We start from the raw sequence: 25,202 nt of genomic DNA on the forward strand, positions 1-25,202 counted from the left end.
CCACTCATTTATTTGGTCCTCATGAATGCAGAAAGAAGAAGCTCACAGGAAAGTACCTACAACGTTATCAATCCTGCGCGTGCGGAAAGATACGTGATTGTCACTGATTTGTTGTTAATTATTATCCTTTATATAAGTATTAATAAAGCTAATAAATAGTTAACAGTGAACTGCTTTCATTTTTGAAGTGTGTTTCCAATCTCTCTAGAAAGAATTAATAATATATTAAATATCTGATTATTATTATGTTTTGATTAGTTATTCTTGCCCTGCTCAACAAGAGCAGTTTTTGAGTAAACTGTGTTCTTTATTTTATATCATTCATTGCTCAAAGAAAAGTAGATTGCCTAAATTTTTCTCGCATTTTTTACTACTTGGTTCTCTTGTCCATTTGAGTTCAAATACTTTCTTCCCTTCATGAAAGGTTTTTTTTGGAATAAGGTGTTTGTTGTTCAGTATGTTTGATCCTGTATCGTTCGAAAAGAAAGTTAATCACTAGTTGACTACAAAATCAAACTGAAGGAACATGGCTTGAGTTAAGGAGAAGACGTAGTTGAAAATGAATCATGCGAAGAATCTTTCCAAGAAACTTTTGAAAATTTTGGATGTGATGCAACAATTATTTTCGAATCAGTAGCGAAGAGAATGGTAACAGGTATTTTGAAGTGAACGAAAATTACTCGAACGATGGCACCAATGAAAGTAAGCCCAACAATAATTCTGGAACAGGCGATGACCGCTGGCTCAACATATACCTCATATCAATTTCGAATCTAACACCTATGGCGTTTTTTTTATGAATCATTATTTGACAACGTGTTATAGAAGAGTTCTGGGTTAGGAAGGAAATACGAGGCAGAAAAACGGCGCAAAAATACCACTCAAAGCTTATTCATAGAAAAGAAGAGGGAACAGTGCAGACGCCAGATGCAATAACAAGCTTTCAGTAACGAGCCACCCAAACACCTCCTATTTCTTAGTTGTATTTTATCATTGAGATATTTTGTTATTATAATTATTGCCTAGTTTTATAAAGGTATTTTAAAGAATATCCCGACGGTGATCGCAGTGGCGGCTCGTGACTGATGCGGTGAGGCGATGATAGAAGTTTGACAATAATAGTATGAATAATAAAATTAATAAAATTAATGTGATTAATGTATATTACTTGGTCTTAATAGTTAGTAATGATAGAAGTCTTGCCTGAATACCGGTCATTTCCGAGTCAGTAGTGGGTCCTAATAATGATAATAATAGTAATAACACCCATAACACATTTAATCAACAATGTTTTTACAAGTCAAAATTTTGTTTAAACTAGCACTTTCTTGGAGGGATTCGGCAATAGTTGTGTTCCTTTCTAAACGTTTTAAGGCCATGAAATTTTTAATGTGTACTTTGGAACTTTTATGTGACTTTGCACTTTGGATGAAATTCTTTAAATCGTTATATCCCGGAGACGTCGTCCATGTGTTTTTTACATTACCTAAGAGTAGACACGGCCAACAATATAGACTTTCAGCATAAATATTACGGCTACGGCAGAGCCGTTTATATGTTTTCTACCAGGCTGATTTAAATGACCTAGAGTACTGACGATTTTGTCGCTTATCAATGGAAGTTGAATGAATTAACGGTTTTGACTGCTCGATATTTAGCAAAATTTACTGACGTTCTAACTCGGTTCGCCGTGAAAACGGGGTTTCAAGAAGCAACATGACAATAGCGTACTCGGGATTCATTTTTCACTCACCTGTACCATGTACCTATGAAACAGACAAAAACACGAAACACCAACACGTGGGCGTTTATTCACGTTTCTGTTAATTACCCACGCACCCTGCACCCCTACCATTCTGTAAAATAAATCGGAAAATGGTTTAATTAGTACGCCGAAATTGGCCGAGAAGCATCGAAGATATCGCCTCAGTTCTGAGCGAATTCGTGTATAGGAGTATAGCAGCTGAGTCATGGAAATCCGTGTCTGTGATTGGGCTTCGTTGGTTCAAGTGAACCGACGCTCTGGCCGCTTCAGTTACAGAACTCGGGGCATAAATCGTACAGTATGCAATGGAAAATGTCGCAGAAAGCGTAAAAAATAAAAAATCATCTACAAATTTCCCATTTCAACATATTTTTGTAACTAAAAATGGATTGAAAGCTCTTCTTTAATTATAAATTAAATCAATCTGTTCTTAAGATATATGCTGTGAGGCGCAGCCTCACTTGCCTCATATGACGAGCCGCCACTGGGTGATCGCAATTTAAAACCACGCGTCCCTTCTGGATAGTTCGCCGTCATCACTTCGAGCATGTTCTAAAGCCCGCCGCCGAGACTTCCGCAGAACCGCTTCTACGCATTTCTTTATTCGAATGCAGCCGTCAACGATGATCAATCATCCATCATCGCTGTGCATACTAGAAAACCCGTAGGCGTCGTCCCGTAGTGGCGTATGGGTTTACTTCGTAAGAATATTGTGTCTACAAAACTCAAAAAATCAATTAATGAAAAATTTAATTTATTGATCACATTTCTTAATGTGATCTAGACATTTAATAATATACAGATCTTTGTATTAACTTATATTAAAAAAAATCACAAGATCAAATTTTATAATGTATGTAACAGACTGATTTTGTTGCATTGTAGTTCGAGGGTAAGGAGAGTGTCTAAATAACGTTCGACAAATTTTTCCGGGTATTACGTTTTAACCTATAGATATACAATATTTCAAACTACTGGACTACCATTATTATTATTATTATTTTAAAAAAAAACCTTCGAAGAATAATAATAATTAATCGTAACTTGTTTATTAATAAAATTTGTTTATGTTGATATCTTACGATAACAGAAAAGCAAACATATATCCATATATTCATAGAAGCTGTTTTTTATTTTATCTTACTGCTATAAATAAGTAGTGATAGGATTTTGGTATGCAATTTGTAATAATTTTACTAAAGAGATAGTGAAAGTTCGATTTTAAAATCAGACAACTACCACTATTTCCCATGGCAAACGTAAACAGAATTTGTTGTATTGTACTAATTGCAGGTAAGTACGTTGAAAAAAAATTGGAAGAAATTTTTAGTAACTTTGGAACCTATTTTTATTACACTAATGTACAAAAGTTAAAGAAAACGCATTTTCAGGTTTTGCATTTGTCAAAGGTGAAAATGTTGTAACATCCGAATGTTTGGTTTGCATCTGTGAAGCTGCTACTGGGTGCAATTTCACTAAAGATTGTAATTTGAATTCAAATGCATGTGGTCCGTTTAGAATTACGAAACCCTACTGGGCAGGTGCTGGGAGTCCTACGCTTCTGGATGAATCTCCCCAGTCGGTTTCAGCTTTTACACACTGTACTAACCTTTATTGTTCCATTAAAACTGTTCAAATGTTTATGACGAAACACGAGAGGGTAAATATTAAACAAAACTTGTGGAGTTTGTACGTCTTAAAGGTTTTTTTAGGACTGCAATGGTGATGGTATAATTAACTGTGACGATTTTGCTGCGATTCATCAACTGGGATGGAAAGACTGTGAAAAAAAACTGCCAGACGACTTCGTATCACCTTATCAGAAGTGTAGAAGCATGTTACTTAAGTATGAAACAGTCGCTCAAAATAACATTAATTTTAATTAACATTTTTTCTTCGTTTTTCTGTATCAACTATTTTTGATTAATACTGATAACTGAATGATATAAAAATGTTAACGTGTTAAACCACGAAACTGATAATTAGGAAACGTTACCTATATTTGTTACTTTTAGAATCTTAGTGTAGCCTTCTTTATTTATCTTTATCTATCTTTTTGTTTGGAAGCTGGTTTTTGGGGTGGTTCACTTTAGCCAATTCATGATTATCAGATCACAACTTGGTCTGTGTAGGAATCGTCAATTTTTTATTTTTTTTTGTATCGGGGGTTTCTAAGTATTAATTTTGACGGGTTGCCTTAACCTAACACACATGTCCAAATTTGCGTATGGTACCATCTAAATAGATAATCGTAATCGACCATTAGTTCCCAAATATAAGAATAAAATTCGCATATTCGCAAATATAAAATATCATTGCGCTTGTCAGACATCGCAAACCACATGCGCAGAGCCGCACATGCAAAAAAATCTCCAATCCCAATTACTTTCATTAAACCAAGATGACTTAGACTAACGCAACTAAAATGACGAGATGGGAACCGGGCGATGCAAGCAGAAAAAGTCAACAAATTTATGAGTTAACCTTGTGCCAAAAGTTTTATAAAAACGGAACCACAAAAAAAAAATTCATCAAATCTCGAGGTAAACTACAAACATTTTCCAACTTGAATGGCTGCCCGAATTTGTGCTGAATTTTGAATAAAGTTAGAAAAGTTTGCTGAATTACGGAAGAAGGCTGGACTCGGAAAAAATTTTGGCTGTAGTAAGTGTTTAATTTATGCATTTTTCTCGGTAGCGCCGGGGTTGAAAGAATCTTGTAATTTTCGAGGTTTTGTTAATACAGATTTAGTTGCACGTATTAATGTTACATTTAGAAGGTATCACACATATTTAGCGACTTGTAAATTTAGTCTCAGGTTTTAAATCGTATCGAGTTTATTAGTGGATTGAACTGAACGATTTTATGAAAGAACATTATAACGGCGATCTGTCTTCTAATGCCCAAATATAGCATTCCAAATTCAGCTAACAAAATGGAATTATCAACTCCACGCTGCGGATAGGTCCCATGTTTTATTGAACCAACAAAATTTGAGAAATGTTCTCTGAACTGCTTCAGTAGTGCTTATATGAATGAAATAGATTGGATGCCAAATAAAACATCCATATTGCAAACATGCAACAACATAAGCATTAAACAAAATCTTAGTTGTTGAAATATTATTAAACAACTTGCCTTGTCTTATTATAAAGCCTAATAGTGAAAATGCTCTCTCCACTTATTATATTATACACAAACGTTAATTTACAATAAAAAAAATACCTAAATCTTTGATGACGTTTCCTCTAATTAGTGGGTCCTTACCAAACTTATAATCATAAATTTTTGCAGGAGAAGTTTTTCGTGTAAACGATACTACTTTACATTTATTCACATTCAAGTATAGTTTATTGGAAGAACACCATATTTAAATCATCTTGCAGTAATTGTGCATCATTGAAATCATTAATAACGTTATATAACTTAGCATCATCAGCATCAGAGCTGTTCAAAGTACTCAACAAAAGTACTTGAAGTACCAAGTACAAAGTACTTCTTGAAATAGTGTTCAAGTAAAGTACCAAGTACTTACTTTTACTGAAAATACTTCAAGTCTCAAGTACTTTCCTCATGTACTTGAAGTATAATCCAAGTACATTATTTCAAGTACTTGCATATACTTGAAATACTGAAAATACTTCAAGTATTTGAATATACTTGAAATGCTGAAAATACTTCAAGTAACCTATAGTGAACCAAGAGTTATAAGGTTATATGGCCATCATAAAAGTAGTTGACCGCAAATAAATACCCCTTTTGTGTGGTTCGCACTAAGCTTACCGGTTGGCAATAAATCACCTTCTAAACATTTCTTGCTCATATTTAACAGGGCCGGCTTTCAAAGCCAGTGGTTATTTCGGAACCCTCAGCGGCTGCAGGTAGTAAAGAAATAGTGGAGTGGTGGATTTTCATATTTAGTGAAAGCCGCCCCTGAACGAAACCACAAGAGCCGGTCGAGCTGCAGTGAACACGTTATTTACGACCCTAAAATCTTTTCTATTGTAAACAACTTAACTTCGACACAATGGGATGATTTTATGATGGCCATATAACCTTGTAACTCTTGGTTCACTATACCTAATAATTTGAAATATTGCAGATTAACATAACTTTTTTGTTTCCTAAATAAGCTTAATGCATTTTTAAGTTGACATTGAAAAACAAACTATTAATTTATAACAAAAATATCGGCGCTATATGGTATTTTCTCAGGCTTCTGTTGCCTTTTTTTAATATTTTGAATTTTGATTCACCACCAAAACGTTCTGATTTTTTAATAAAGTTGTGTAAAAAATATATGAATTTTATGAACCGGTTCCGTGTTTAAGTTTCCGGGTAGTTTACAGCATTGCGCATTGTGAAAGTGCATCTGTGGTGCACAGGGTCGGATTTGTGAAACTGAAATTTTTCAGAACAAAATTTCCAGAGCAGTGCGATACATACGATATACATGCTCGTGACATAAAAATGTTTAAGACACTATGTTGCATTTTCAAAAAAAATGTATAAATTTTTGAAATAAAACTTAAAATGCCTAAAACGAGAGTCCATTTTCAGCAAAAACTATAACTCTTGAGAAATATCAAGGTGATCAAAGTAATCAATCGTTTTTACTTTTGCGTTTACCAAAAATGCTGAGAATTTTCTTGAAATGAATGCCCTATACTCCTGAATATATCTGTCTACTACTTACGTATTTACTATTCTAAAAACTATTAAATTAACCTAAATACTACACTAACTAAATAGTAAACACTAATCACTACAATGTTTGTCTATCTATAAGTATGTAACTTTACACTGACAAATCACAAATAATAGGTTCGTAAGACTGTTCATTTATACAAAATTTTGTTCCTCTAATGCCACAATACTTTCCAGAATTTTTCTTTACATTTTCGATTGGCTTATATTTTATTTTTACCTGAAAACGCAAAGACGATGACATTAATGGGTATCTTTACCTGTTATTGTAAATACAAATGTAAATTTAGTATAGTAGCTGTCACAATAAGCTAAACGCCTCAAGCGCTCAATAAACCCCTAACCACAGCTTATAGATGCCATAAATTTGGGCCGAATGCCGCGTACCATTCAGTTAGTATTTAAATAAGAGATATGCTGTGCCCAAACAGTGGAGAGTAATAAAACAAGCCGCCCCAGGCAGCATTCGATCTGATTTGACGGTCAGAATACTTCTGTAACCGCCCTGTATTAAACATCGAAACCGAACGGTGTCTATTATTTCGCACACAACAAAACAAAGGTCCCTCGAGCAATATCAAAGTACAATTCGGTACTCATTAAAACCATACAATCATGGTCGTATCAGCTGGATTACAAAAAACATTGGTACTACGAGCCGAGTTGCACAAAACATATTTCATTTTGAACAATATTGGGTTTATGTAATAAGCGATGCAATGTAATACGTAACGTTGTTGTACGGTAATAAATAAAATCTGCATATGATGATTTTTAAAATCATTGTTTTTTTGCATTACGTGTTTTTAAATTGTTGGTGTTCAAATAACACATACAATTTAACAGATTATTTGAAACTGTAATGTGAGAATATATAAGTAGTAATAACAAACTAAGCTTATATGGCTGAACCATGTATAAACAAAAAAAGAGAATTTGGTAATAAACGAGTGTCTAACGTGATATAGTTATTAAGGTATTTAGGGCGTTATGAAATAAATAACGCACGAGGTCGACAGTGTACTCCCGAGGGCGTCCCGCCCGAGGGAAAGTACGTCGGCCGAGGGTGTTATGTTCATAACCCCCGTGGTGCCTTCAACATTTTATGTCATCCTTACCAGCAAAAGTTTATAACTAAACACAAAATTCCAAAAAAAAGCTTATTCCCGTAATTTAACAGAAAAATCGACCTACCTTGGTCACTAGCAACGGCGTTGTTTACTAAATGAAAAATTGTGTGACAGGTGCAATATTACAAAATGTGCGACGAAAACTTGCCGGAACGTGTTTTGGCAAGTGCTGCAAAAGCTGTGGAAGGAATAATTCCAGTGAAATCGAAATCTGTTTACGAAAAAGAATATTCCCGCTTCAGTCAATGGACAAACGACAATTCAGTAAAGACCGTAAATGAAACCGTTCTGCTTGCTTATTTTCAAGAGCTAACTGCGGATTTTTCTCCGAATTCGTTGTGGACTAAATTTTCTATGTTAAGGAAATAATTAATGGTTAAAAAAGTGGTGAATAGTGCTAAAAAGTTTTCCCAATTGGAGGTCTATTTAAAGCAACGCTCAAAAGGCTACCAACCAAAAAAATCAAAGGTACTAACATGGGAACAGGTCAGGAACAGTTACTTTATTATGTACAATAACTACAAGGGTTGCTTCCTATAACAGGTGGTGGGGGAGTCGCGGGATATTTAAATCGTCCCTCATGACATCCTCTCCTTTTTATGTACGACCACTGACCATACATAAATCTGTAGAATCTCGGTTGATCCTTTCTTTTCTCCAATACTATCCATGATAACCAATTTCACCCTTAGAAATTTTTAATTTTTACTCTATCCCCTCTCTTTAAATCGGGTAAGATTTTTGAATTCCTATCATGACCCTTTTTTGTTTGTTTTTAACCACTCATTAAAGATGTTTGTGTTCTGGAGAATAATTTGCACACTAAACAGAAAACACACCCTTTGCTTTTTGAATAAGATAACCAAGATCTCGTTAATTGTTGCCCATTTTTTAAACGTTTCAGAAAATATTTGTAAATTGTCTGCTCTGGCCCTTATAATTCCTGATAGTCTCAGGGTAAATATTGTATTCCCTTTTATTTTGAAAAAACGAGCTTTCTTTTGATAGGCAACTTCCGATAAAATTTTCATTGATAAAATTCGCCCGTAATGCTATATCTTTAAATTTATCGTTAAATATATCACTTACGATTTGTTTAGCCTCATCTTTAATCATGTTTTCATCGACTGTATCGGTGACGGTGGTAGCGTAGTTGTTGCATGAAGTTCCAGCAGAATTTTTCACACTTTTCAAAATAACTTCATTTTCACCAGTTGAGTTATTTGAAGTGGAAGTAGAAGGTTGAGGTGTAAAAAAACTTGTGACTTTTCGACATCTTGCTAGTTCTTGCTCATGTTGAAGCTTAAGTTTCCTCTTTTGGCTTCCACTGAGATATTTGCGCTCAGACATTTTATTTAATCAAATACCTAATGAATAAGTTTTATTATTAATATTTAACAAAACGAAAATAATTATTTAAATACCTTAAACACTGTTGATTCCACAAATGATAATATATAATTCGACGCAAACTGAATTATGGAATTTTTAATTTTTAACACACTGTAATATTCGCAGAGCAGTACACTTTTAAATTTACTGAACGAACCAACGAACAGAAAAGAATGAGGGAGTGTAAACAAAACGTTTTGTAAAACACTGCACCCATCTGCACCGGGAACTCTTTATGGTATCCCAGATGTAGGTGGCTGCCATAAATTAACGGAAAGGGCGGAAGTGGCCAGATTTGCAAACGGTCAGCCGAAGACGAAATTGGATTTTTGTAAGAACCAAGTTAGAAACAAATTTTATTTATTTTTTACATTTAAGCCGAAGGGGGCCCCTTACCTTCGGGGGCCTGATGCTCCAGCATCACAAGTATCCCTATAGATCCGCCTCTGAGTAGTCCCAGAGAATTAAAGTTTGGTGCGGCATTATTGGTCGCCACATTGTGGGCCCCTTCTTCATTAACGGAAATTTAACGTCTGACAAATACCTCCAACTTTTGCAACAAATACTTATTTCTCAACTATGAGAATCCAAATCTACCTGCAGAGTCCAAAAACAAATGATATACTTATAAAATTTGAAAAAATTTAAGAAAATAGAACTTGAGTATTCCTAGGGATAGCCTAAATTTCAAAAAGATTCAACAAACCGTTCTCACGATATTCAAGAGCTTCCATAATTTTAGAGACCACGTATTAGTATTTGTTTGTTCACTAATGCAGACCGGTGCAAAGGTCTGATTACTATACATTTACCTACTTCATCTATAAAAAAATAACAACCCATCCGATATCATTATAATAAATCTTGTCACCGCAAGATCAATGAATTAATGAAAAAACATTTACAGTGCCTATAAAAGATCAAGTTTACTGTATACGTACAGAACAACACTACAGCACGGGAACTAAACAAGTGAAGATTGTGTACCTACTTTCATTATGGCAAAACTCGATAGTGTGTTGTTAACTATATTAGTTTTTTGCTCCACTGGTAAATACTTATTACTATTTTTATCGCAAAAATTTTAAAAAGAACAATTTTGAACAATCGTATTCTTGTAGCTACTGCCCACAACACCAAAGAGGCAGGCGAGATAAATCCTAAACCGCCGACTTCCTCAGTAAGCGAACAGTGTCTGGGCTGCCTTTGTTACACAATGTCTTTCTGCGATGTCAACAATACTTGTGAAGGTGAAGCCTGTGGTCCTTTTAGAATTAATTGGGATTACTGGGCCGATTCTTGAAAACCTACTGTTAGAAATGAGTCTCCTCAAATTGAGAACGCTTACATTAATTGTGTTAGTGACTTTGAGTGTTCAGTTCAGTCAGTAAAAGAATATATGCTGAGATTCCAACAGGTAAAAATTAGGACTGATTTTATAAAAGATTGTAATGTTGTTATTTTGACAGGATTGTAACGGAGATGGTAAAATCGACTGTGACGACTTTACTGCCATTCACTTGTTTGGTCCTACTGACTGCAGAAGTAATACACTCACAGGAGTTCACCTAGAACGCTATCAATGGTGCATAAATCTGAACTGAGATCTTATTGAAAATGAGCGCTTTACTGTTAATTATTATGTTCTTTCTATATATTAATATATAGACTAATAAATAGTTAATAGACAGAAAATTGATTTCATTTTTAAAAAGCCATCTACCCAATTACTCTACAAAGAGTGTTAAGAAAGTTAGAAATAGGACAGAAGTTTTTCCTCATGTATCTGTAGTAAGTTCCAATTAGATTTCTCTTCGTGATTCCGAAACTTTGTACAACAAGTGTATCTTTCGAGTGAACCGCATCTTCATCACATATTGCTTTACAATATAGAATATATTAAGTAGAACTTAATAGCAATGAATTGAGCGCAAAAATGTCGTAAGCTGAAGCCGTGGTGAAAAACAGTACTTTGTATAGCCAAAAGGTAGAACTCAATCGGGTTCGAAAACTAAGTCATATGTTCTAAATGCAGCTGACCCTCTTAATTCATCTTTGAATATTGGTAAGGTAAAACCACTTAAGCATGGTGGATTGTTAGTCACATGTGAAAGTACTAAAACGTTGAAGCAAAATTTCAAAGTGGAAATTTTCTGAAAAATATTAAATAAGAGAGAAGTCAAAAGCATACGACCAAGTATTAAAATAGTTGGCTTTTCCGATGATGTAGAAGAAGATAATATTGTAACATACTGAAGAAAACAAAATGAAATAATTTTTAGTGAAGATTCGGATATTAAATTGCTTAAACTCAATAAAAAAAAATAAAATCTATCAGGCTCTATTTGAAGTTCATCTGCCTACCTATAAAAGGACTTTGAATGTCGGCCAATGTCTAATTGGCCTTGATAGCTGTACTATCTATGATTCGGTTGAAGTTGCAAGATGTTTCAATTGTAACAAGTACGGACACTCATCAAAAGGGTGCAAAAATAAAACTTTTTGTCCTAAATGTGCTAGTGAACATAATGCTGCTGAGTGTTAGACTGACGATCTCAAATGTAGCAACTGTTAAAAGATGATGAAATTGTTAACGTTGATATCATCACTGATCATGCGGTTTGGGACTATACCTAAATCCTATATATGTTTTAAGAAGACGATGGATAAAATCAAGCATGATCTTTTTGGTCCCATTATAAGCAATCACTGTCACAATTTTCTCTTCTTCAATCTGTTGTCAATTCCTCTTCTTTCAATAGTAACGCCTTAAATACTTCTATCCATAATCACATCAGTTTCTTTTTTAATTATCAAAGCAACAATGCCAACGAGGTAGATATGTACTATCAAAATGTAAGGAGTGTGAAATCTGTGGTTAACAACAGAAACGTGGTTAGATTGCTCTATCTCTACTTTGAAACTTGATGTCACTACTGAACTTAACGCATGTTAATACTGTCTCTAACTCTCATGGTCGTTTTCTAGATTTTGTTTTTGGCTCACTAAATAGCTGTATTATTACTCACGAGTCTTGCCCCATAGTAATCGAAGATAAATATCATCCAGCATTGCACATTAATCTTGGGGTTAAAAAAACCTCATCAACATTTTTGCAAGGACATTTATATCAGTTTGGATAGATGTAGTGTAATACTAAAAATAAAAGTACTCTATTCCCAAATTTCCAGGAAAATGAATTGGGTCGTCTTGAATATTGTACGCGGATGACATTAAGATCTATACGAAAACAGAAAGTTTTGACGATTGCCTCTTATTGCAGATGGATCTGAAGAATATCCAACAATGGTGTATATCAAATTGTATACTATTAAATCATAAACCGCGTCAATTATATTTCTTATAATGGTTTCAGGTCCTCTTTATTTACATCTAATAGCGGCGTTGCTAAAGGTTCTAATCTTGGACCGTTACTCTTCAATATATTCGTAAATGACTCAGTTGTCCGAGTCTTGCTTATGCTGACGACCTCAAAATAACACGATATTTTTAATTTTTTTTTTTCATATCCAATTGATGGATGTTCTATTATTAAGAAAGACGATGTGATTTTTTATGTAGGATTTAATAAAACAGAAATAGGGGAAATAGTACTTACCCTTCGGTAACAACTATTTTCACTTTTTGTATTTATTAATGTATTCAGGACCGCAAAAATTTGGACTCGTCTTTCAATGAATATATTTCCCCCTTTTCATTTTATTTTTGCATGCAAGCTTTCCGAAATTTAAAATAAGAAAGATTATATTTAAATAGTATTTAACAGAACATGTTCCCTTCAAACTCCATAATATATAATTTAGCTCATTCATTAAAATATTAATAAAACATTTGTTTTCACAGAATTTTGTTTGTTTGTCCACTAATGCGGACCCACGCAATGGTTAATGACTACTATCTAATTATTAATATCTGTTAAAAAAAATAACAACCCGTATGATGTCATTATAATCAATGTTCTGTCACCGCAGATTTCTGAAGAACATGATTGAAACGTCATTCGTGGTAACTTTTGCAGCCTGCATAAAAGATCCATTTCACTGCATAGAGAACTACACTACTCCACAGAAACTAAACAAGTCAAGATCGTGTGTACTTTCACCATGGCGAAACTCGATAGTGTCTTGTTAACTATATTTGTTTTTTGCTCTACTGGTAAGTACTTATATGTTTTTCGTGAAAACCTTAAAAAGAACAATTTTGAACAATCATATTCTTGTAGCTACTGCCCACTGCACTACAAAGTCAACCCCTACAACACCACAGCCGCCTTGCTCAACAAGCGTAGGATCCTCTACCAGTAAGTACTTATATGTTTTTCGTGAAAACCTTAAAAAGAACAATTTTGAACAATCATATTCTTGTAGCTACTACCGACTGGACTACAACGCCAACCTCTACAACACCAGAGCCGCCTGGCCGACCAACCGATCCACCCTCTACTAGTAAGTACTTATATGTTTTTCGTGAAAACCTGAAAAGAACAATTTTGAACAATCATATTCTTGTAGCTACTACCGACTGGACTACAACGGCAACCTCTACAACACCAGAGCTGCCTGGCCGACCAACCGAGCCACCCTCTACTAGTAAGTACTTATATGTTTTTCGTGAAAACCTTAAAAAGACCAATTTTGAACAATCATATTCTTGTAGCTACTACCGACCGGACTACAAAGCCAACCTCTACAACACCACAGCCGCCTGGCCGACCAACCGAGCCACACTCTACTAGTAAGTACTTATATGTTTTTCGTGAAAACCTTAAAAGAACAATTTTGAACAATCATATTCTTGTAGCTACTACCGACTGGACAACAACGCCAACCTCTACAACACCAGAGCTGCCTGGCCGAACAACCGAGCCACCGTCTACTAGTATGTACTTATATGTTTTTCGTGAAAACCTTAAAAGAACAATTTTGAACAATCATATTCTTGTAGCTACTACCGACCGGACTACAAAGCCAACCTCTACAACACCAGAGCCGCCTGGCCGACCAACCGATCCACCCTCTACTAGTAAGTACTTATATGTTTTTCGTGAAAACCTTAAAAAGACCAATTTTGAACAATCATATTCTTGTAGCTACTACCGACCGGACTACAAAGCCAACCTCTACAACACCACAGCCGCCTGGCCGACCAACCGAGCCACCCTCTACTAGTAAGTACTTATATGTTTTTCGTGAAAACCTGAAAAGAACAATTTTGAACAATCATATTCTTGTAGCTACTACCGACTGGACTACAACGCCAACCTCTACAACACCAGAGCTGCCTGGCCGACCAACCGAGCCACCCTCTACTAGTAAGTACTTATATGTTTTTCGTGAAAACCTTAAAAAACAATTTTGAACAATCATATTCTTGTAGCTACTACCGACCGGACTACAACGCCAACCTCTACAACACCAGAGCCGCCTTGCCGACCAACCGAGCCACCCTCTAATAGTAAGTACTTATATGTTTTTCGTGAAAACCTTAAAAAGACCAATTTTGAACAATCATATTCTTGTAGCTACTACCGACCGGACTACAAAGCCAACCTTTACAACACCACATCCGCCTGGCCGACCAACCGAGCCACCCTCTACTAGTAAGTACTTATATGTTTTTGGTGAAAACCTTAAAAAGAACAATTTTGAACAATCATATTCTTGTAGCTACTACCGACCGGACTACAAAGCCAACCTCTACAACACCACAGCCCCCTGGCCGACCAACCAAGCCACCCTCTACTAGTAAGTACTTATATGTTTTTCGTGAAAACCTTAAAAGAACAATTTTGAACAATCATATTCTTGTAGCTACTACCGACTGGACTACAACGCCAACCTCTACAACACCAGAGCCGCCTTGCCGACCAACCGAGCCACCCTCTACTAGTAAGTACTTATATGTTTTTCGTGAAAACCTTAAAAAGACCAATTTTGAACAATCATATTCTTGTAGCTACTACCGACCGGACTACAAAGCCAACCTCTACAACACCACAGCCGCCTGGCCGACCAACCGAGCCACCCTCTACTAGTAAGTACTTATATGTTTTTCGTGAAAACCTTAAAAGAACAATTTTGAACAATCATATTCTTGTAGCTACTACCGACTGGACTACAACGCCAACTTCTACAACACCAGAGCCGCCTTGCCGACCAACCGAGCCACCCTCTACTAGTAAGTACTTATATGTTTTTGGTGAAAACCTTAAAAAGAACAATTTTGAACAATCATACCAACCGAGCCACCCTCTACTAGTATGTACTTATATGTTTTTCGTGAAAACCTTAAAAAGAACAATTTTTAACAATCATATTCTTGTAGCTACTACCGACCGGACTACAAAGCCTACCTCTACAACACCACAGCCGCCTGGCCGACCAACCGAGCCACCCTCTACTAGTAAGTACTTATATGTTTTTCGTGAAAACCTTAAAAGAACAATTTTGAACAATCATATTCTTGTAGCTACTACCGACCGGACTACAACGCCAACCTCTACAACACCAGAGCCGCCTGGCCGACCAACCGATCCACCCTCTACTAGTAAGTACTTATATGTTTTTCGTGAAAACCTGAAAAGAACAATTTTGAACAATCATATTCTTGTAGCTACTACCGACCGGACTACAACGCCAACCTCTACAACACCACAGCCGCCTGGCCGACCAACCGAGCCACCCTCTACTAGTAAGTACTTATATGTTTTTCGTGAAAACCTTAAAAGAACAATTTTGAACAATCATATTCTTGTAGCTACTACCGACCGGACTACAACGCCAACCTCTACAACACCAGAGCCGCCTTGCCGACCAACCGAGCCACCCTCTACTAGTAAGTACTTATATGTTTTTCGTGAAAACCTTAAAAAGACCAATTTTGAACAATCATATTCTTGTAGCTACTACCGACCGGACTACAAAGCCAACCTCTACAACACCACAGCCGCCTGGCCGACCAACCGAGCCACCCTCTACTAGTAAGTACTTATATGTTTTTCGTGAAAACCTTAAAAGAACAATTTTGAACAATCATATTCTTGTAGCTACTACCGACTGGACTACAACGCCAACTTCTACAACACCAGAGCCGCCTTGCCGACCAACCGAGCCACCCTCTACTAGTAAGTACTTATATGTTTTTGGTGAAAACCTTAAAAAGAACAATTTTGAACAATCATACCAACCGAGCCACCCTCTAGTAGTATGTACTTATATGTTTTTCGTGAAAACCTTAAAAAGAACAATTTTTAACAATCATATTCTTGTAGCTACTACCGACCGGACTACAAAGCCTACCTCTACAACACCAGAGCCGCCTGGCCGACCAACCGAGCCACCCTCTACTAGTAAGTACTTATATGTTTTTCGTGAAAACCTTAAAAGAACAATTTTGAACAATCATATTCTTGTAGCTACTACCGACCGGACTACAACGCCAACCTCTACAACACCAGAGCCGCCTTGCCGACCAACCGAGCCACCCTCTACTAGTAAGTACTTATATGTTTTTCGTGAAAACCTTAAAAAGACCAATTTTGAACAATCATATTCTTGTAGCTACTACCGACCGGACTACAAAGCCAACCTCTACAACACCACAGCCGCCTGGCCGACCAACCGAGCCACCCTCTACTAGTAAGTACTTATATGTTTTTCGTGAAAACCTTAAAAGAACAATTTTGAACAATCATATTCTTGTAGCTACTACCGACTGGACTACAACGCCAACTTCTACAACACCAGAGCCGCCTTGCCGACCAACCGAGCCACCCTCTACTAGTAAGTACTTATATGTTTTTCGTGAAAACCTTAAAAAGACCAATTTTGAACAATCATATTCTTGTAGCTACTACCGACCGGACTACAAAGCCAACCTCTACAACACCACAGCCGCCTGGCCGACCAACCGAGCCACCCTCTACTAGTAAGTACTTATATGTTTTTCGTGAAAACCTTAAAAGAACAATTTTGAACAATCATATTCTTGTAGCTACTACCGACTGGACTACAACGCCAACTTCTACAACACCAGAGCCGCCTTGCCGACCAACCGAGCCACCCTCTACTAGTAAGTACTTATATGTTTTTGGTGAAAACCTTAAAAAGAACAATTTTGAACAATCATACCAACCGAGCCACCCTCTACTAGTATGTACTTATATGTTTTTCGTGAAAACCTTAAAAAGAACAATTTTTAACAATCATATTCTTGTAGCTACTACCGACCGGACTACAAAGCCTACCTCTACAACACCAGAGCCGCCTGGCCGACCAACCGAGCCACCCTCTACTAGTAAGTACTTATATGTTTTTCGTGAAAACCTTAAAAGAACAATTTTGAACAATCATATTCTTGTAGCTACTACCGACCGGACTACAACGCCAACCTCTACAACACCAGAGCCGCCTTGCCGACCAACCGAGCCACCCTCTACTAGTAAGTACTTATATGTTTTTCGTGAAAACCTTAAAAAGACCAATTTTGAACAATCATATTCTTGTAGCTACTACCGACCGGACTACAAAGCCAACCTCTACAACACCACAGCCGCCTGGCCGACCAACCGAGCCACCCTCTACTAGTAAGTACTTATATGTTTTTCGTGAAAACCTTAAAAGAACAATTTTGAACAATCATATTCTTGTAGCTACTACCGACTGGACTACAACGCCAACCTCTACAACACCACAGCCGCCTGGCCGACCAACCGAGCCACCCTCTACTAGTAAGTACTTATATGTTTTTCGTGAAAACCTTAAAAGAACAATTTTGAACAATCATATTCTTGTAGCTACTACCGACCGGACTACAACGCCAACCTCTACAACACCAGAGCCGCCTGGCCGACCAACCGATCCACCCTCTACTAGTAAGTACTTATATGTTTTTCGTGAAAACCTGAAAAGAACAATTTTGAACAATCATATTCTTGTAGCTACTACCGACCGGACTACAACGCCAACCTCTACAACACCACAGCCGCCTGGCCGACCAACCGAGCCACCCTCTACTAGTAAGTACTTATATGTTTTTCGTGAAAACCTTAAAAGAACAATTTTGAACAATCATATTCTTGTAGCTACTACCGACCGGACTACAACGCCAACCTCTACAACACCAGAGCCGCCTTGCCGACCAACCGAGCCACCCTCTACTAGTAAGTACTTATATGTTTTTCGTGAAAACCTTAAAAAGACCAATTTTGAACAATCATATTCTTGTAGCTACTACCGACCGGACTACAAAGCCAACCTCTACAACACCACAGCCGCCTGGCCGACCAACCGAGCCACCCTCTACTAGTAAGTACTTATATGTTTTTCGTGAAAACCTTAAAAGAACAATTTTGAACAATCATATTCTTGTAGCTACTACCGACTGGACTACAACGCCAACTTCTACAACACCAGAGCCGCCTTGCCGACCAACCGAGCCACCCTCTACTAGTAAGTACTTATATGTTTTTGGTGAAAACCTTAAAAAGAACAATTTTGAACAATCATACCAACCGAGCCACCCTCTAGTAGTATGTACTTATATGTTTTTCGTGAAAACCTTAAAAAGAACAATTTTTAACAATCATATTCTTGTAGCTACTACCGACCGGACTACAAAGCCTACCTCTACAACACCAGAGCCGCCTGGCCGACCAACCGAGCCACCCTCTACTAGTAAGTACTTATATGTTTTTCGTGAAAACCTTAAAAGAACAATTTTGAACAATCATATTCTTGTAGCTACTACCGACCGGACTACAACGCCAACCTCTACAACACCAGAGCCGCCTTGCCGACCAACCGAGCCACCCTCTACTAGTAAGTACTTATATGTTTTTCGTGAAAACCTTAAAAAGACCAATTTTGAACAATCATATTCTTGTAGCTACTACCGACCGGACTACAAAGCCAACCTCTACAACACCACAGCCGCCTGGCCGACCAACCGAGCCACCCTCTACTAGTAAGTACTTATATGTTTTTCGTGAAAACCTTAAAAGAACAATTTTGAACAATCATATTCTTGTAGCTACTACCGACTGGACTACAACGCCAACTTCTACAACACCAGAGCCGCCTTGCCGACCAACCGAGCCACCCTCTACTAGTAAGTACTTATATGTTTTTCGTGAAAACCTTAAAAAGACCAATTTTGAACAATCATATTCTTGTAGCTACTACCGACCGGACTACAAAGCCAACCTCTACAACACCACAGCCGCCTGGCCGACCAACCGAGCCACCCTCTACTAGTAAGTACTTATATGTTTTTCGTGAAAACCTTAAAAGAACAATTTTGAACAATCATATTCTTGTAGCTACTACCGACTGGACTACAACGCCAACTTCTACAACACCAGAGCCGCCTTGCCGACCAACCGAGCCACCCTCTACTAGTAAGTACTTATATGTTTTTGGTGAAAACCTTAAAAAGAACAATTTTGAACAATCATACCAACCGAGCCACCCTCTACTAGTATGTACTTATATGTTTTTCGTGAAAACCTTAAAAAGAACAATTTTTAACAATCATATTCTTGTAGCTACTACCGACCGGACTACAAAGCCTACCTCTACAACACCAGAGCCGCCTGGCCGACCAACCGAGCCACCCTCTACTAGTAAGTACTTATATGTTTTTCGTGAAAACCTTAAAAGAACAATTTTGAACAATCATATTCTTGTAGCTACTACCGACCGGACTACAACGCCAACCTCTACAACACCAGAGCCGCCTTGCCGACCAACCGAGCCACCCTCTACTAGTAAGTACTTATATGTTTTTCGTGAAAACCTTAAAAAGACCAATTTTGAACAATCATATTCTTGTAGCTACTACCGACCGGACTACAAAGCCAACCTCTACAACACCACAGCCGCCTGGCCGACCAACCGAGCCACCCTCTACTAGTAAGTACTTATATGTTTTTCGTGAAAACCTTAAAAGAACAATTTTGAACAATCATATTCTTGTAGCTACTACCGACTGGACTACAACGCCAACCTCTACAACACCACAGCCGCCTGGCCGACCAACCGAGCCACCCTCTACTAGTAAGTACTTATATGTTTTTCGTGAAAACCTTAAAAGAACAATTTTGAACAATCATATTCTTGTAGCTACTACCGACCGGACTACAACGCCAACCTCTACAACACCAGAGCCGCCTGGCCGACCAACCGATCCACCCTCTACTAGTAAGTACTTATATGTTTTTCGTGAAAACCTGAAAAGAACAATTTTGAACAATCATATTCTTGTAGCTACTACCGACCGGACTACAACGCCAACCTCTACAACACCAGAGCTGCCTGGCCGACCAACCGAGCCACCCTCTACTAGTAAGTACTTATATGTTTTTCGTGAAAACCTTAAAAGAACAATTTTGAACAATCATATTCTTGTAGCTACTACCGACCGGACTACAACGCCAACCTCTACAACACCAGAGCCGCCTTGCCGACCAACCGAGCCACCCTCTACTAGTAAGTACTTATATGTTTTTCGTGAAAACCTTAAAAAGACCAATTTTGAACAATCATATTCTTGTAGCTACTACCGACCGGACTACAAAGCCAACCTCTACAACACCACAGCCGCCTGGCCGACCAACCGAGCCACCCTCTACTAGTAAGTACTTATATGTTTTTCGTGAAAACCTTAAAAGAACAATTTTGAACAATCATATTCTTGTAGCTACTACCGACCGGACTACAAAGCCAACCTCTACAACACCACAGCCGCCTGGCCGACCAACCGAGCCACCCTCTACTAGTAAGTACTTATATGTCTTTCGTGAAAACCTTAAAAAGAACAATTTTGAACAATCATATTCTTGTAGCTACTACCGACCGGACTACAAAGCCAACCTCTACAACACCACAGCCGCCTGGCCGACCAACCGAGCCACCCTCTACTAGTAAGTACTTATATGTTTTTCGTGAAAACCTTAAAAGAACAATTTTGAACAATCATATTCTTGTAGCTATTACCGACTGGACTACAACGCCAACCTCTACAACACCAGAGCCGTCTTGCCGACCAACCGAGCCACCCTCTACTAGTAAGTACTTATATGTTTTTCGTGAAAACCTTAAAAAGACCAATTTTGAACAATCATATTCTTGTAGCTACTACCGACCGGACTACAAAGCCAACCTCTACAACACCACAGCCGCCTGGCCGACCAACCGAGCCACCCTCTACTAGTAAGTACTTATATGTTTTTCGTGAAAACCTTAAAAGAACAATGTTGAACAATCATATTCTTGTAGCTACTACCGACCGGACTACAAAGCCAACCTCTACAACACCACAGCCGCCTTGCCGACCAACCGAGCAACCCTCTACTAGTAAGTACTTATAAGTTTTTCGTGAAAACCTTAAAAAGAACAATTTTGAACAATCATATTCTTGTAGCTACTACCGACCGGACTACAAAGCCAACTTCTACAACACCACAGCCGCCTGGCCGACCAACCGAGCCACCCTCTACTAGTAAGTACTTATATGTTTTTCGTGAAAACCTTAAAAAGAACAATTTTGAACAATCATATTCTTGTAGCTACTACCCACTACACTACAAAGCCAACCCCTACATTTACCCCACTCTCGCCTTGCTTAATATCTGGAGAATGCATGAACTGCCTTTGTCAGACAATGTCTCACTGCGTGGTCGACGATAACTGTACAGGTGCCGCCTGTGGCCCTTTTAGAATAAACCGGGAATACTGGGCTGCCTCTGGAAAGCCTGTCATCCACTATGGGGTTCCTGACATTGACAATGAATACAATAAATGTGTTAAAAACTGGGGCTGTTCAGTTCGGTCAGTACTAGGATACCTCAGCAGATTCCAACAGGTAAAAATTCGGGCTGATTTTAGAAAATATTGTAGTTTTATTATTTCGACAGGACTGTAACGGTAATGGTAAATTCGACTGCTACGACTATATCGCCACTCATTTATTTGGTCCTCATGAATGCAGAAAGAAGAAGCTCACAGGAGAGTACCTACAACGTTATCAATCCTGCGACTGCGGAAAGATACCTGATTGTCACTGATTTGTTGTGAATTATTAAAATCCTTTATATAAGTATTAATAAAGCTAATAAATAGTTAACATTGAACTGCTTTCATTTTTGAACTGTGTTTCCAATCTCTCTAGAAATAATTAATAATATATTAAATATCTGATTATTATCTGACAACTGTAAGTATAAAATGCATGATTTGATTACTTATTCTTGTCCTGCTCAACAAGAGCAGTTTTTGAGTGAACTGTGTTCTTTATTTTATATCATTCATTGCTCAAAGAAAAGTATATTGCCTAAATTTTTCTCGCATTTTTTAACCAATGTACTACTTGGTTCTCTTGTCCATTTGAGTTCAAATACTTTCTTCCCTTCATGATAGGTTTTTTTTGGAATAAGGTGTTTGTTGTTCAGTATGTTTGATCCTGTATCGTTCGAAAAGAAAGTTAATCACTAGTTGACTACAAAATCAAACTGAAGGAACATGGCTTGAGTTAAGGAGAAGACGTAGTTGAAAATGAATCATGCGAAGAATCTTTCCAAGAAACTTTTGAAAATTTAGATGTGATGCAACAATTATTTTCGAATCAGTAGCGAAGAGAATGGTAACAGGGATTTTGAAGTGAACGAAAATTAGTCGAACGATGGCACCAATGAAAGTAAGCCCAACAATAATTCTGGAACAGGCGATGACCGCTGGCTCAACATATACCTCATATCAATTTCGAATCTAACACCTATGGCGTTTTTTTTATGAACCATTATTATTTGACAACGTGTTATAGAATAGTTCTGGGTTAGGAAGGAAATGCGAGGCAGAAAAACGGCGCAAAAATACCACTCAAAGCTTATTCATAGAAAAAAAGAGGGAACGGTGCAGACGCCAGATGCAATAACAAGGTTTCAGTAACGAGCCACCGAAACACCTCCTATTTCTTTGTTGTATTTTATCTAGAGATGTACCGACTGTAGGTCTGGCCGACTAACCGACTAGCCGATTATTCGGCCAGTAAAAACCGACTAGTCGGCCGACTGTTCGGCTTTGCTAAAACCGGTTTATTAATGCCACAAACAGTGTGTTTTTTTTCTATTTCTCAGACTACCTTAAAGATTTGTTTTATTTTAATAAAAGGAATAACTAAAGTTCCTTTGTTTTCCAAAAAATGTGTTAAATTTGTTTGGATAATTTTAACATTTAATTTTTTTTAGTAACTCAGTACAAAAATAAAGAATAACACAATTTAGGGGCAGTTTATACAATATTTTAACTGAGATTAAGTTGATCGTGCATTTAACAAGGCCATTAGCGACGTCTAATTGGCGTAGATTCGGTCACATGGTACTTTAACGCGGGGTAAAAAATTAAATCGCAATTAAATATTTAATTGAGGTTCTGTAAACCGGGTTTAATTGTTTTATACACTATTTTAATGTAAATAAAAAAAGCCGACCGATCGGCTGTTTAGCCGACTAGTCGCCGACTGCAGCCGACGATGAAAAACGGCCGAATAGTCGGCTTATCCGACCGGTCGGCCACTAGTCGGTACATCCCTAATTTTATCATTGAGATATTTTGTTATTATAATTATTGCCTAGTTTTATAAAGGTATTTTAAAGAATATCCCGACGGTGATCGCAATTTAAAACCATGCGTCCCTTCTGGATAGTTCGCCGTCACCACTTCGAGCATGTTCTAGAGCCCGCCGCCGAGACTTCCGCAGAACCACTTCTAGGCATTTCTTTATTCGAATGCCGCTGTCAACGATGATGAGTCGCCCATCATCGCTGTACATACTAGAAAACCCGTAGGCGTCGTACCGTAGTGGCACATGGGTTTAGTTCGTAAGAATATTATGTGTCTACAAAACTCAAAAAATCAATTAATGAAAAATTTATTTTATTGATCACATTAAGAACCTAGACATTTAATAATATACATATCTTTGTCTTAACTTATGTTAAAAAAAATCACAAGATCAAATTTTATAATGTATGTAACAAACTGATTTTGTTGCATTGTAGTTCGAGGGTAAGGAGAGTGTCTAAATAACGTTCGACAAATTTTTCCGGGTATTACGTTTAACCTATAAACATACAATATTTCAAACTGCTGGATTACCAATTAATCGTAACTTGTTTATTAATAAAATTTGTTTATGTTGATATCTTACGATAACAGAAAAGCAAACATACATCCATATATTCATAGAAGCTGTTTTTTATTTTATCTTACTGTTATAAATAAGTAGTGATAGGATTTTGGTATGCAATTTGTAATAATTTTACTAGAGAGATAGTGAAAGTTCCATATTAAAATCAGACAACTACCACTTTTTCCCATGGCAAACGTAAACAGAATTTGTTGTATTTTACTAATTGCAGGTAACATTGGAAGAAATTTTTAGTAACTTTGGAACCTACTTTTATTACACTAATGTACAAAAGTTAAAGAGAACGCGTTTTCAGGTTTTGCAGTTGTCAAAGGTGAAAATGTTGTAACATCCGAATGTTTGGTTTGCATCTGTGAAGCTGCAACTAAGTGCAATTTCATTAAAGATTGTAATTTGAATTCAAATGCATGTGGTCCGTTTAGAATTACGAAACCCTACTGGGCAGGTGCTGGGAGTCCTACGCTTCTGGATGAATCTCCCCAGTCGGTTTCAGCTTTTACACACTGTACTCAACTGGGAGGGAAAGACTGTGAAAAAAAACTGCCAGACGACTTCGTATCACCTTATCAGAAGTGTAGAAGGATATTACTTAAGTATGAAACAGTTGCTCAAAATAACATTAATTTTAATTAATATTTTTTCTTCGTTTTTCTGTATGAACTATTCTTGATTAATACTGATAACTGAATGGTATAAAAATGTTAACGTGTTAAACCACGAAACCGATAATTAGGAAACGTTACCTATATTTGTTACTTTTAAAACCTTATTATAGCTTTCTTTATTTATTTTATCTTTATCTATCTTTTTGTTTGGAAGCTGGTTTTCGGGGTGGTTCACTTTAGCCATTTCATGATTATCAGATCACAACTCGGTCAGTGTAGGAATTAATTGTAACGGGTTGTCTTAACCTAACACACATGTCCAAATTTGCGTATAGTACCATCTAAACAGATAATCGTAATCGACCATTAGTTCCCAAA

General features: G+C 37.2%; 2 protein-coding genes, 1 long non-coding RNA gene and 1 pseudogene across 3 annotated transcripts; all 4 read left to right on the plus strand.

Annotated features, from left to right (window-relative positions):
- Positions 1-2,977: 2,977 nt before the first annotated feature.
- Positions 2,978-12,225, plus strand: LOC135123831 (lysozyme 1-like). The gene is made up of 4 exons (XM_064048706.1): positions 2,978-3,058; positions 3,157-3,425; positions 3,478-3,611; positions 12,186-12,225. Exons 1-4 carry the CDS (start codon positions 3,016-3,018, stop codon positions 12,223-12,225), a joined length of 486 nt encoding a protein of 161 aa, XP_063904776.1. The 5' UTR covers positions 2,978-3,015.
- On the plus strand, positions 9,984-10,598 carry LOC135123595 (lysozyme 1-like; annotated as a pseudogene).
- A 12-nt stretch (positions 12,226-12,237) lies between the features above and the next one.
- LOC135123598 (uncharacterized) lies at positions 12,238-13,286 on the plus strand. Its single transcript, XR_010279670.1, has 3 exons — positions 12,238-12,303; positions 12,987-13,170; positions 13,238-13,286. It is a non-coding gene; the product is annotated as an uncharacterized LOC135123598 (long non-coding RNA).
- Positions 13,287-21,477: 8,191 nt separating this feature from the next.
- LOC135123832 (invertebrate-type lysozyme 6-like) lies at positions 21,478-22,078 on the plus strand. Its single transcript, XM_064048707.1, has 3 exons — positions 21,478-21,513; positions 21,581-21,876; positions 21,929-22,078. The coding sequence occupies exons 2-3, from the start codon at positions 21,655-21,657 to the stop codon at positions 22,076-22,078; spliced, it is 372 nt and encodes a 123-aa protein (XP_063904777.1). The 5' UTR covers positions 21,478-21,513; positions 21,581-21,654.
- The last annotated feature ends 3,124 nt before the right edge of the window (positions 22,079-25,202 follow it).

This window comes from Zophobas morio, unplaced genomic scaffold (assembly GCF_036711695.1).
Source record: "Zophobas morio isolate AGI-343-1 ecotype UQ-CSIRO unplaced genomic scaffold, CSIRO_AGI_Zmor_V1 ptg000006l, whole genome shotgun sequence".
Taxonomy (NCBI): Eukaryota; Metazoa; Arthropoda; class Insecta; order Coleoptera; family Tenebrionidae; genus Zophobas; species Zophobas morio.